Source organism: Crocodylus siamensis, chromosome 2 (assembly GCF_052110815.1).
Source record: "Crocodylus siamensis isolate JL-2025a chromosome 2, ASM5211081v1, whole genome shotgun sequence".
Classification (NCBI taxonomy): Eukaryota; Metazoa; Chordata; order Crocodylia; family Crocodylidae; genus Crocodylus; species Crocodylus siamensis.
In genome coordinates, this window is record NC_143396.1 from 87,468,298 (window position 1) to 87,482,025 (window position 13,728).

The window sequence follows — 13,728 nt, forward strand, 5'->3', positions numbered from 1 at the left end:
ACAAATTCATAATTATGAAGTTTTTTGGGGGAACAGAAACGACCAAACGTTGGGCATGTATACCTCCCCATAGAGGTAGCCAATACTGGCAATGTCAGAGTAAAAAACTATTAAATGAAGTTTGCAATAAAACAGTTTTTTCTACGTTGCCTGGACTTGCATGTTTATCCATAGTAGTAACATCTAGCAGTGAATGACTGCTTAGTTTAGTCTTTCATATGTCACAGCCTTGACGGTTTATTAAAGAACAACAATATCGAGCGCTCTCTTCTCAAAATATTCAAAGAAATGAATAGCATAGCTTGAAAAGAAACTAACTCCCTGCATGTTCTTTGACAGTCAGCCCAGCATATTTCCAAATAAAAGGTCCTTTTATACTTTGATTTATTGCTGCTTGAGCAGTGAGAGTGTGCACTGGATTATTGTTGTTGTTGTTGTTCAGTAAGTGATTTTATAAATGATTCTGCTAACATTGCAGTGGATAGATATAGTCATTAAGGATAATAAAAAGAGTTGCTATTAGCATTGTTTCTAGCTACAAATAGGTTATTAACATTTAAATATAAGCACTACATGATTTATTAAAAAATATATGTTGGAACCTAGAACAGGGGGAAAAAAGTTCATGCTTTTGGCAACACGGTTAGATATGGACCAGGGGAAGTGCTGGGAAGAACTGGAGGGTTGTGCATTTACTAGAATGACTCACTTTTGTGGGCAAAACTTGTGACCATTATACACCCTGCTCTGATGGTGGCAACTATACCAGGAGAGGCATTCACTTTGAAACAATGCAGGAGATCATAGCAAGCTACACCAGAAAAAGCTGTTTTAATGATTCAGTAGCCCTTGCAGGAACAGCACTGGTACAGATCATTGAACTCGCAACTCATTACATTCACAGCTCTCAACTTCGCCCTTCACCTTCTCCCTTGTCTAGCTCCTCCTCCATTCTAAGTTGGTATTAAGGTTTGGACCTTTCTCGATAGCCATGCAGGTACTGTAAGTCACACTGAGAATTACTGATCTCATGTTGTATAATACTACAATGTTCTTCTCTTCAGAATCCCATAATACTTATTAATTTATTTACTCTACTACCAAAAACTTTTTATATTTTGGAACTGTCAGCCTCCTGACTTTTCTTCTAGAACTACAGTCTTAAAGCCTGTAATACTGAGTAAATTTGTATTCATTTGAGCTGGTCAGATTTTGTTCCAGAAATAGGTAATACTTGCACATACTTCAAACTCACTGACATCCCGTTATTTGGTTTCATAGCTCTCTTTTTCACATTCACTAGAAGTTCCTGCAATATTTCTTACTTTCCCTTTTAATTTCTGGCATGAACAAATTTGTTAGAAGCATTCTTTGCAAATGTATGAAAAGACTTAAAAGGACTATTTTTGCATCAGCACATACTCCTGCAGATGTATGTTGATAAGTATAGCCACTCTGTTTTTATATTTCTTTGTAAGAGTACCTTAATTTTGCAAAATGGTTGCTTTAATGAATATATGACCCCATACCTTGTGGGCTGAAATCCTTTGCACTGCTTTTGTCTTCATATTTATTAAAAACAAATGTGGCTCATGTCCTATGTTTACCCTTGTGTTATCCCTTTGTATTTTAGTACGTATTTGTAAAATTAGACACACTTCATTTTTTCATGCCTCGGTAATATTCTGATTTAAAAACCACAAGATTTTTAAAAGGTCCAGCATATACCCATTAACTTTTGCAAGCCAAGTTTGTATCTCACATAAACATTACTTTGTTATGAACTATACCACTATACCAGTCTTAAAATTGCCAGATATGCTAATTGGTTAATTTTTATAAACTAAGCTTGCTAACTCTTCTCATTTACATTGGGGAGGTGTGACAAAATATAAACAAGAGAATGGATATGGTATAAAAGAAACAAACTGGGAACATGAATGTCATACAGTACTTTCCCACATACCCCCAGATAAGACACACTTCTTGTTTTTGGAGGGCAGAATATACAAAAATGATTTTTCCAGAGTCATGGCCTATAGCTGGCTTTTTCATGGAGAGGCTGTGTTGCAAACTGTTGTTACAGTTCAGAGCATCTGTAAAAGTTCTAACACTGGACTCCACCCCTCCTGCTTGCTTGCTGAGAGAGAAGCTGGAAACCATTTGCAACACAGCATCTTCATGCCTGTATTCTAGAAAAGATCAGCCTCCCCACTTAAGACATACAACTCAATTTCAGAGGGCTGATTTTGGGGAAGAGGGTTTGTGGGAGTAAATACAGTATGAAACCCCAGATCATGCTCATCTCCCTCAGGGTGTAGTAACAAACAAATGAGCTCAGCTCTCACCAGGCTTAAACAAATTCCTTTAAACAAAAAGGACTATCTGTAAGTGCTAGCATACTTTTTGATTAATATAGCTGAAAATAACCATTTAAAGTTACTGTGCCCCTGGTTTACCTGTAAAATAAAACCACCATGGTACCTGATGTTATAAATCAACAAGATCATTTCTGAAATAGTCCAGTGGATTAGGGTCCTTTAATTTTGTTTGAAACATGTTTAAAAAAGAAGAGAGAAGGTGAGCAGTGAGTCCTAGTGGGAAGGGAACAACACTGGAGTATGGAGACACGGAGTCTAATCCTGCCTCTATTATGTCAATTCAGGCAGGTAACTAGACCTTGCTATGACTGGTTCCCCACTTACCCTCTGTCTTGCCTGTTTTCAGCATAAGCCGTACGAGGCAGGGACTTTCAGAACAATGATTAGTGCAGCGGGATCCTGATTTAGACCGAGTTCAAGCTGCTGTTCTAATATGCTCTGCTGACATGAAGTGATAAAAGTGACTAAGGATAGATAACATCAGAAAATATAACCTCCAGCTGAGAATACCGAAATGTTTAATGTTAAGTACTTTGAGAGTCTTTACATAAAATGTTAAAAGAACGTTAATTAGATTGCAAATTCAAACAAGTAAAAGCTAGTCCCCCAGACCCCCACCCCCAGACAAACAACCTCCCCATGGATCAACCCTTACTCCATGATCTTCGTGCCTCTCCCCTCACCCTGACTTACTTTAATCAGGCTCCCAGCACTGGTAAACACTGGTTAAACCAGCACCCAGGCTGTTTGGTGGGTTTGGGTGGGGTTTGGTGGGTTCAGGGGACTAGCTGGTTTCTGGGGGCTATTGTCTGTCTGGAGGTGGGGAGAGGGTTCAGAGGGGGGGGATAAAAATAGTCCAGTGGTGGGGGAAGGGGTAGGAAAAGCAGAGTCCCAGAGCTGGGGCAAACAGCTGGGCTTTCTCAGCCCCGGGACTGTGCTCTGAATGTGTACAGATGTTTGGTGGGATTGGTTTAACTATGCCTCATCTAACAGTGCACCTCTTGGGTGAACTAAAGTTGGATCAGGCCAGCCATTTTTTTGACCCAGTCTAACCTTTGGGGAACATTTGTACATTTCAGCACTTGATTCAACCTAACTAGGGATCTAAGTATAAGGTTCGGATGTGGGACAACTGAATTAGATTGGGTGCCCATTTTTTACTTGATCTAACCTTCTGAATTTCAGTATGCACCTTAGGAGATTACAAATGTTGCAACAATAATAAAAAAAGTGGAAGAGATTTCCAGGGAATTAGAGGCTGCTTAACTTGCCACCATCCTGGATAAAACAAGAGAATAGTTAATTAATAACACTGTAAGAGGCTAAAATACAGTTCATTTTATGCAACATTGTTTATGGAAGGTAAGTCCCGTTGAACAAACCTATTGTCTTTTTTGTTTTTAAACAACAGGATTGCAGTTATGGTTAATAAAATCTACTGTGTTGATAAAATATACTTGGACTTTTTTCCAAAGCAATTGACATAGTATCATTTTAGTATCAATAAGATTTTGGATTTAAATACTTGAACTACATTGAGTTAAAAGGACACACATTAGATAGATTAAAAAGCTGGCTCATGGACACATCTCAAAAATATCAGTAGATGGAGCTATTCCCAGCAGAGATTTCCAGGCACGGTTTTTTGGTCCTCTGCTATCTGTATTAGATTTGTGCTCTAGGTAATGAAATAGAATATTTCCTGGTAAAAATTACAGATGACAAAGATTGGGAAGGCAGAAAATACTATGAAGACCATTACTGTATACAGAGTGATTTGGATTCCTTTGTTAAACAGTCACGATTAAAAAAGTTATGTTTTAATACATGTAAAAGGAAATTCAAAGGAGGGAAATAAAAAATGACTCGGGAGTTGGAAAATGAGTCTTTGAAAAGGGCCGAGTTTAACTTATGCTATCAAAAGAAAAGGCTAAGGCTATGGACAGGCATTATATTGTAGCACTATATACACCTTTGTAGCTCTGCAAAAAAGTGAGTGCATAATTGGTCAAGCTATTTGTAGCACTGCAAAGACCTGCGAAATAACAGCACTTTCAAGAGAATGCCTCAGTTTTGTAGCACGACGTGTAATGCCTATACAGTTACATGTAGTACTATGTGCACCCCCAGGATCCCACAGTCCTATGCTTACTCTTCCCTGATCCAAGAGGGGGGAGACTGTCAGTGAGCCCTGCTGAGACCTTCCTGCTGCAGCTTTCCTAGCTGCAGTGTTTGTGCTCCTGCCAGGTTCCCCTGATTAGCTAATTGGCAAAACTGGGCAAGGCCGCTTGGCACAGATCCTGAAGGAATTGCCACCAATGTTTTAAGAACCCTGGCTCTTGCAGGGGCTTTTAAAACAGCAGCAAAATGATGGTGGCAATTCCCTCAGGGGCAACTCTGTTACAGTTGTAGCCACAGCAGCTGCATGGCTCCTTGGCACTACTGGGCTGGAGGAATGAGGAAAGCAGGCATTGGAGACTGTCTTTGGCAGCTGGGTTGCTGCTTTTCAGCAGCTGCCAGCTCATCATTGACAGTCTGCCCCTTTCTTCAGTAGGGGGTGGATGGGCTACTAGTGATCAGGCTCCTATGGGGAGCAGCCCCCTGCTACCCCCTAGCTGGAGAGATCACCTTTTGAAGTGAATTTGTAGCTCTCCAGCCAGGGGGCTTGAATGCTGCTTGTACACCTGTATAGTGCTATATTTTTGTGGTGGTACAAAGGGCTGCGGCACTTTGCAGCACTACAAACAAACACCTAACCCTGCGCTGAGAAGTGCCTATACATACGTGTGTGTGTCTGTGTGCACACAATGCATGTATGTATCTAGAGGCTGGTAGTTCATGTTGGACAAATTCAATCTTAAAATAAAATGTAATTTCTTGACAGTCAGGGTGATCAAATATTGGAAGACCTGACTACTGGAGATGGAGGATTCACTGTTGCTTGGAGCTTTAAGGCAAGGTTGAATATCTTTATCATATTTGAATACCCTTCACTGAGAAATTCCTTGGCTCACATGAGATCCAAGTTCATTTTATTCCTCTATGGGCTATGAACAGAATGCTTTGCCCTCAACATACACATAACACTTACAGCTACAGGTTTCCCTTGATTTATGTGGTACAAGCACTCCTGGAGAATGGTGCATAAATCAAATTCGCATAAAGTGAACCCACTTTACAATGCAACGAATAGGGATAAGTTCCCTACTCGTGGTGGTGAGGGAGGGAGGGAAGGAGTGAGGCTGGGACTAGGGAAGAGGTGCCACTCCGGGGACTGCAAAAGGCAGCAAAGCAGAGAGAACAGAGCAGCACTCACCCCAGCCCTGGTTGCAGCGGCCCCAGGACTGGCTGCCGCCAGCTGCCCGCAGGCACTGGGCTGCACTGTGCTCCACCTGTCCCCATTCACCTCTGTTCCCGGGCTGTTGCAGGGAGTTGGCGTTGGCTGCTCCTGTGGCTGCTGCAGCCAGGGCTGGGGTGAGTGGGGCCATGGCCCTTTCCCCTCACAGAATTACCTGCTTGGGTGGGAGGGCATCTATGCTGATCCCCTATAACATTTATGTGTATGAACATACATTTACCTCACATATAACAAATTATGGGTCTAAATATGCTCATCGCAAAAGAGTGAATTCACATATAAAGAACCTCATAAATCGAAGGAAACCTGTATATGTATAGATAATGATTATAGTCAAACATCATGGTTCTTGGTTAGTTACATGCCTATGGGGGTTAGAAGGTAATTTTGCTGCGGTTTCATAGTGCTTTCTTCCCTCTGATGTAGAGTTGGACTAGGGTGGGCCAGAGTGCAGTCCCTTTCTTTTTGTCTATTTCCCTTCCTCCCCTGCCAATTAGCCCTTCCAATCCAACTCATTATCTCCATATACCCTATCCAACCCTTGCCACCTCTGTCCAATATCTCTCTTCTCTCAGTTCCTTGTTTTAGTCACCCCCTCTTCCAAACTAGCTCCGTATCCATTTTCAGTTTTCCCTTCAGTCCCTTCTGCAGTTCTGTGTCATAGCCTCGCTCCACACTAGTTCCTGGTAATCAGCCTTCTGTCCCCTAATTTCTCACCAGTCTCAATATTTCTCACTGGCTTCTGCTCCTATCTGCTTTCCTCTCACAGGTTCCCAGCCTCTTTCCCAGCCTGGCTTTCATTCACAATCAATCACAACCTTCTCTGTAGCCTCTCTTTTTTTTCCAGTCCTATTCTTTCTTCCTTACCTAGCTAAGCCCCTTCTCCAGTCCTCTTCCCTAACCACTTCCAGTCCAATTTTTCTCCCCACATCTTCAGTGCCAGTCTCACCAGGCCACCCTACTGTGTTCCTTTCCCTCCTGTCTCACTCTGGGTTTGGTCCTCTGCATTCAAGTTTAATACTGGTGTTCTCCATGATGGAGCCCAGTCACAGTTAGTGTTGCCATTGGCTAGTCATTGACAGCACAGGAGAGACAGGGTCTCCACTCTCACTTAGTGTCTTGTGCCATCTATATCTAAAACAGCTGAGAGAGCCACTGAAGGGAAACTCTTGGTTTAATCCTGTCTGGCTGGTACAGTATATTTGGTTGCAGAGGAGGAGGAGGAGGGATTTTTACCTTTAAGAGCTTTATCCCTTCAGGCATAGGAGGCCAATGTGCTGTTAAACAGAAATATTTGGGACTGCGTTAGTGATAACTAGGATCTCCTTCAAGTGCCTTCGGTCCACATTATTACTGAGTATCATAAGCACTAGGAGGTATATGAGGGGATGGTATGTGCTCATTCATTCTGGTATGTGTGGAATCTCATCTGTTCCAGAGCCAACAGAGGTTCATACACATTCAGCGAGGACAGAATTGGTAGACTGACTGCAGAAGCCAAAGAAGCCTCTATTTAACATGTATGAACTGCAGGGGTTTTTTGGAAGGCTTAAAAACTAACCAAAATTGGGGATTTTCATAGAGATGGCAAAAAGCCCACCCTGTACACAAGTGCTGCTTCTTGCCAAAAGTCAAGCTCTTGATTCAAAAGTTGAGGTCCAAGACTGTTGGAATTTCCTAATATGGGGAAAATTATACAAGTCTTAGGCCTCAATTTCTGAAAAAGATTGAACGGATCTGTTTCCAAAAAAACAAACAAACCCAAAAAACTAACCTTGCACCAGAGGCAGATACACAGAGTGGAAGATTCAAGCCACGATGGTTAAAGTTCTGCATGTCTTAATCTGTCACTTCCATCTGGATAATTGATGCAAATTATCAATTTTAAATAATTACAACACAAAGATGGCTTTCATCCCTGCTTTTAGACTTGAATTAAAGAAGAAGGAAACTGCTTAAGTGAAGGCCAGAAGCTACCCAATAATATTCTATGCAACAATTTGTCAGCTTGCCCAAAGGAGATAAATGGGAAAGTGGGAATATTTATAGATTCAAAAGCAGCCTTCTATTTGTTACAAATCAACTAAAGCAGGAGAATAACACTGGCACAGTTTATAAACCTTACTTCTCCAGATGATTTGGGATGGCTTTCTTGCTAGAGTTGCATATTAGGCTATTTGAATAAATATGTTTGGCATAAAAACCTGTCCTTGAAAACAACTGTTTAAGTGTATGAGGCATACAAAGTAGCTGACAAATCTCAGGCAGTCTTGAATAATTTTTTCTTTTTGTAGGAGTAAAGGCTTATGTTATATTGAAGGGAAAGAGGAAAAATGAGACGGCGGCAGAGGAGATCTAAGGAGAGATGTGGCCTTCAGTTAGACAACAGGACGGTTTTTGTAAGAGAAGGTATTCAAAAAGAACTAGAGTTAATGCAGAAAACACATAGCATAAGCAATTATCTATGTAGAACTTGTAACTCTTTTCTATCATTGTTCTGAAATCATTTTAATGGTATGATCCCTTCTACTTTTATAGTTGATAATATTACATTAATAGTGTAAATTTGTATAATTAAATATTCAGAATATCATGAAAGAGAGCAGAAGTCTTTACTGGAACTCTTGTTAAAATAAATTAATTTGAAGGTATGTCTACAGTGTGGTCACTGAGGACACTAACTCAAGTAGACCTATCCACACTAGATTTAACTGAGCTAGCAAATCACCTACACTGCTACCAATACCCAAGTTAGCTCATTTGAAGAGGGGTTCTTTTTTATATTTCCAATCAACAAAGCTCTCTGAGCAAAAATCCAAGATTAGATGCAATTGTGCCAGCAAATACATCCTTTTGTTAGTATAAATCAGGTGTTTTCAACCTTTTTTAACAAGTGTACCCCTTCTTTCTCAAAGTTCCAGCTCATGTACTCCTTGATTTTTTTTTTGTGTTTTTAAAGGGGTGGGGCTGATTGAGTCCCCTGCGGTGAGGGAGAGAGTGGGACTGGGGCTGGACAGCTGGGGCAAAGTGCAGGACGGAGCCAGGGGTGCAGGGAGAGGGGTAGTTCCTGCTGGTGCATGCACCCCAGGAGGGCATGTGGACCCGGATCTGTGCATAAAGTGGGGCGGGCTGTTGCTGTCAGCATGGGGTGTGCATAGGTGTGGGAGCCACCCCCACTTCCTGTGCCCCCTGGATGAGCCGCAGCTCCGTCCTGCACCCTGCCCTGCCCCGGCTGAACAGCATTTAGCCCAGTCGCTACCCCGCTCCCTCCCTCACTGTGAGGGCCTTGCTCGAGGCCACAAGCAGCTTGTGTGGGAGGTGTGTGTGGGAGGGTGGTAGCTCCTGTTGCTGCACGCACCCCAGAAGGGCATGGGGGGCATGTGTCCCTGGATCTCTGTGGGGCAGGGTGGAATGTCGCTGTGGCCTGGGGCCAATGCTGGGCTCTTCCCAGTGGGAGTTGGGCTGGCCTGGGTTGCACTTGGGGTGGGTGGTGGAAGCACTGGGAGGGGGCGGGGGTGAATTCTGGGGGGCCCCTCCCATAGTCCCACTGCTACCCACCCCAAGTGCAGCCTGGCCCAGCCCTCTGCTGGGAAGAGCCCGATGCAGCCCTGTCCCTGGCCCCAGCCCCAGCTCTCCCTTCCCTACTGCTTGACAACCACGGGTATAGATTATTTTGCTTGGGAAACTGGTTTAAACAATCCCAGCACAGAAAATAAACCCCCCAAATTCTTGCCAGTATAAATTCACATCCACAAGGGAAAGACTGATAATATATCTTTTCCAGTATAGCTATGCTGATGTGAAAACCTTTAGGAAGGATTTAAAATCAGAGAATTAGCTTCAAAGTGCGTGTGTATGTATCCCTGTCTGTCCCATGGGTAACAATTTGGATAGGCCAAACAATAATAATTTTAATATTGGGAGAAATCTTAAAATGGGAGTGGGATAGGAAAACTACCTGAACATACTCTTACTTTCCAATAATAGATAACAAATTAGGTTCCAAACAGCATTAGAATGGCATAAATCATGCTTATTTAAATACTAAATAGCTGAGCATGTCTTGCCTAGACTAATATCATGTGACTGAAATTTGTCAGCCTGTAAATGTGAAGCAACAATTTAGGTATTTAAAATTCTGGAAGACCTTGAGAAAGTAACTAAACAAAAGTGTTTTTAACAAAGAGCTGAATGCTAAAGGAGGTTAGGAGAAATTTTACTAAGTGGGGAATGAATTCTTGGGTGAAACAGAGTACTGAAGATAGGCTTTGCAACTGAGTATTCAGAAAGAAATGAGTTAAAAATGCAGATATCTGGAGAGGGAAAACATGACAGAAGATAAACACGATATAGGTGGATTAATACATATAGACATATGGTTTTCCTGTAAATGTTTCTAGGCTACACATGGTAAGCTAATAAGCACCTCAGGTAAATTGCCACTATAATTAAAGTACTAGAAGACCTGCAATCACATCAGGGTCCTGATTTATACTCCCATTTTGCAGTAAGGCTTCAATTTTTCAGCTTAGATTTAAATACATTAGAACTCTTGTTCTGCATAGGATTGATATCAGCTATTATAGATGTGTTTTATGTTAATGTTTGAATTTTCTTCCTACTGTTTTGAGCTTAAGAACAATTATGTGGAAGGTCCAACCCCAACCCACAGGAAATTTTTATTTTATTTTTATTTCTCCTGCTTATTTTTTTTTTCATTTGTTACTTTTAAAAGTAACTACACAAATTAATACTGTACTAAAGATATAAACACATTGCTTACAGGCCACTACAGATCAAATTACATGTGATTATTTTCTATTTAATTCTAAAAATCAGTATCACACAACAGTATTACATTTTTTTGCATCCTCAAATGTTACAAGCTATGGAGTTCATCCAAAACACTCTGGAGGGGTTTTACCAAGACTGAAGGTTTTGGATCAGGCCATAAAAATCCATGAAGTATATTACACAAGAGTCTGAAGTAGAGCTCATTTCTTCTATGCTCAAAACTTCCCCTGAAGTAAGCTATCAAACTGAAGAATACAGGGTCTTGTTAACCATTGAGTAGACTGTCACACCTACATAATTCCAGAAAAGGTTGATCTAAATAGAGCCACATGAAGAGTAAGGTAATGCTCAATGTAAGTGAGGATGGGAGAACTTAGCCCTATCTGATCCGGATGAACTGTCCTTTGGTACGCCAACCATTTTTATAAATCATTTTGTTTGTAGAAGATCTGGATTTAGGTTTCAGGAGCTGTACATTTCAACAGGAGTTCCAATTTTATACAAGTAAAGCTTGTACTATGAAAAAGAGAAACTTAAAAATAAAATTCAATGTCTTGCTTAATAACTGGAAAAAGACTGCAGTCCAAATTATATAGTAAAGTACACAAATTATTACTGCTGTCAGTATTACAATCCAAATACAATGGCTTTTTTTGTTATTATAACATGATTCATATACCCTTTTAATTTATGAAGCAGATTTTTCTCTCCAGGAAAACTTTATTTTTCTATTTCTAAAGAAATGGAAATGACCATCCTGCAGGACTTGAAACTCTTTGGAAACAGTTTTACCTAAGTGGAACTTTAAAACAGAATTTTAAAACTGAATGAAAAAACAGCCACTAAGACTGTGTCAAAGATCAGAGAAGATCATTTGAAACCAAACACAACACTCACCACTGTAAAATGATTAACTTTTCATGGGCAACCACTGTAATATAAAAAATCTCCATTTTATAAAGGAGGCTGTTTATAATATTGAATAATGAGTGAGGGTCCTTAATAAGTGAAAAAGTTGTCTTTTGAGCAATAACAAAAATGTTCCATGCTAACACAATATAGTTTCACTATAAATTAGTGAACTGAAGGCATCTAAAATGTAGATCATCAGTACTTTTGAAATGTTTCAATATTATAAAGGTCTCCATTAAAAATATACAGGAAGTACAGATGTACCACCTGAAGCCTTCATTTTAAACACAACCCCTTTCTCCAATATTTAAAGAATGCTCTTTTTTCCTTTAAAAAAAAGTCAACCCATCTAATTAGTGATAATGATTACCATATCCATGAGTACAAAAAACAGATCAAATTCTAGCCTTCTTTACAACAAGCTTGAGTAACAATATAATTACAGTATTTTTATATACAAAGAATCAACATGAGTTGTCAGAAAGGATTGTGAAGCAAAATGATGACATTAAATGCATTCTTGTTTTAAAACCCTGTTATTGAAGATTATATATCTAATCTGCAATGTGGTAAATCATGTAGAAAAAGTTAGGTGTACTTACAATTTGTTCCAATAATCAAGAATATGTAGAAGCAGTAGCCAGAAGTCATATCTGCCTCACAGGAACTGAATTAAGAGTCAATGAATGCTGTTTTCTAAATTGCTCAAACTATAGTGGTGGTTGCAAGTTCTGTGCCTGATAACCTTCAGCAGACTGGAAAGCGAGCTTCCTCCCCTATCCCTGCTTCCTCACTTACTCTTCTATAGCCTTGCTTGTGCTCTCCGTCTCTCTGATACACACACATACACACATCATCCAAAGCAGGGATAGGGGGAAAAGTTTCAGAGAACATACAGTCTCTTCTTGTTTACTCTCAAGGCTCCTGTTTCTGTGTCCTGTGGCAGACTAAAGCTGGGGTGTGTGCATTGACACGTCTGCCCTGATCTGTCAGCCGCTACCTAGAATAATGAGAACTCTAGAGAATTATTATTGATACACTCAGGATTTTTTTTAAACCTGTTACTGGAGAATTGTCTCATTGAAATAAATATCTGAAAAACTAAACATTTGTTGCAGCTTGAACAACGATTAGAGGGTTTCTTTCTGGTAAGAAGCAAGTAAAATGTATAAACACAGTTTCTTTGTAGGAAGTCAGTGATTAGCTAAAGCGCAGGAATCTGCAGAACAGAAATTATTTCCTATAGCAGCACATAATTCACTAAAAGGAATTTTTTGTATGTTAAGCACTATCCTGGTATGTTGATTGGTGCTGGACTAAATGATCTGGAACAGTGGTGAAAAGGGTCCTAGTCAAAAACATTTATTACAGAGGAATTAACATTTCCACAGCTACTAGCATATCTTTTCCTGTTACAGTAATTGATTCTTTTTTTCTCCTTATTTTTCTTTTGTTTTGTCACTGCCTGTAACCATATCTACTACTTGAATCTCATATCTCTTTGGCCTTCTTCATTAGTTTTGAGGCTCAAACTGTTATGATTTTAGATTTCATTAATTGTTTCAATAGCACGGATACACTCTGAACACTATCCCATACCCATTCACTGCCTATACTAGGGAAAAAAAGCGGAATGGTTTTTAAATGTGAAAGCTAACACTTCTGCATAGGACACATTGTATTTTAACACGTGTTAGCCCGTTGAAGTGAAGTTGAGGCAGGGAGCCTAAGATTAACTCAAGATGAGAAAATGGAATTAAAAAAACAAGCCCTACTATGTTTGAGCAGATTTCTAATATGAACAGATTACTAATTAAAAAAAGCCCTAACATGTTGATCAGATTTCTCAGCTCATGTACCTCAGGGAGTCCTGAAATGTAACTGGTACATTTTCAGGTACTGCAGATACCTACGGAAGAATCATCCTAGTCGGAGAAATTTTGATTGAGTGTCCTTGTGAATTTAGGTTGTGTAAAAAGTAGTGATGATGCCAGAGAGCAAATCCACATTGTTGCTATGGCAAAATTGTTAATGAAATGTGTATTACAAACTGTCAGTCTTTACATTCCCAGTCTGAAACTCGCGTTGAATAAAGGGGCTTTGAACATGGAAACCCATAAGGGCAGCACCCGGGCTGTCATTACTGCAGTGCATAGCTGGGCCACTCTTTTTCTGGCTGGGGACTATCAAAGAAAATGGTTCTGGTGCACACCGAGTTCGGTTTCATTCAACTATATAAAAGGTAGGTTAATCCTCATACATCTACCTATTCTGGAGCTGGTG

At 40.2% G+C, this 13,728-nt stretch overlaps 1 protein-coding gene across 1 annotated transcript in view; it reads right to left on the reverse strand.

Moving 5' to 3' along the window:
- RXFP1 (relaxin family peptide receptor 1) overlaps positions 1-12,231 on the reverse strand; it is a 101,040-nt gene extending 88,809 nt beyond the window's left edge. The window contains exon 1 of the mRNA XM_090036291.1: positions 12,048-12,231. Coding sequence (XP_089892417.1) covers positions 12,048-12,096 — 49 coding nt within the window. The 5' untranslated portion in view covers positions 12,097-12,231. The remainder of the gene's footprint in view (positions 1-12,047) is intronic.
- Between the last annotated feature and the right edge of the window lie 1,497 nt (positions 12,232-13,728).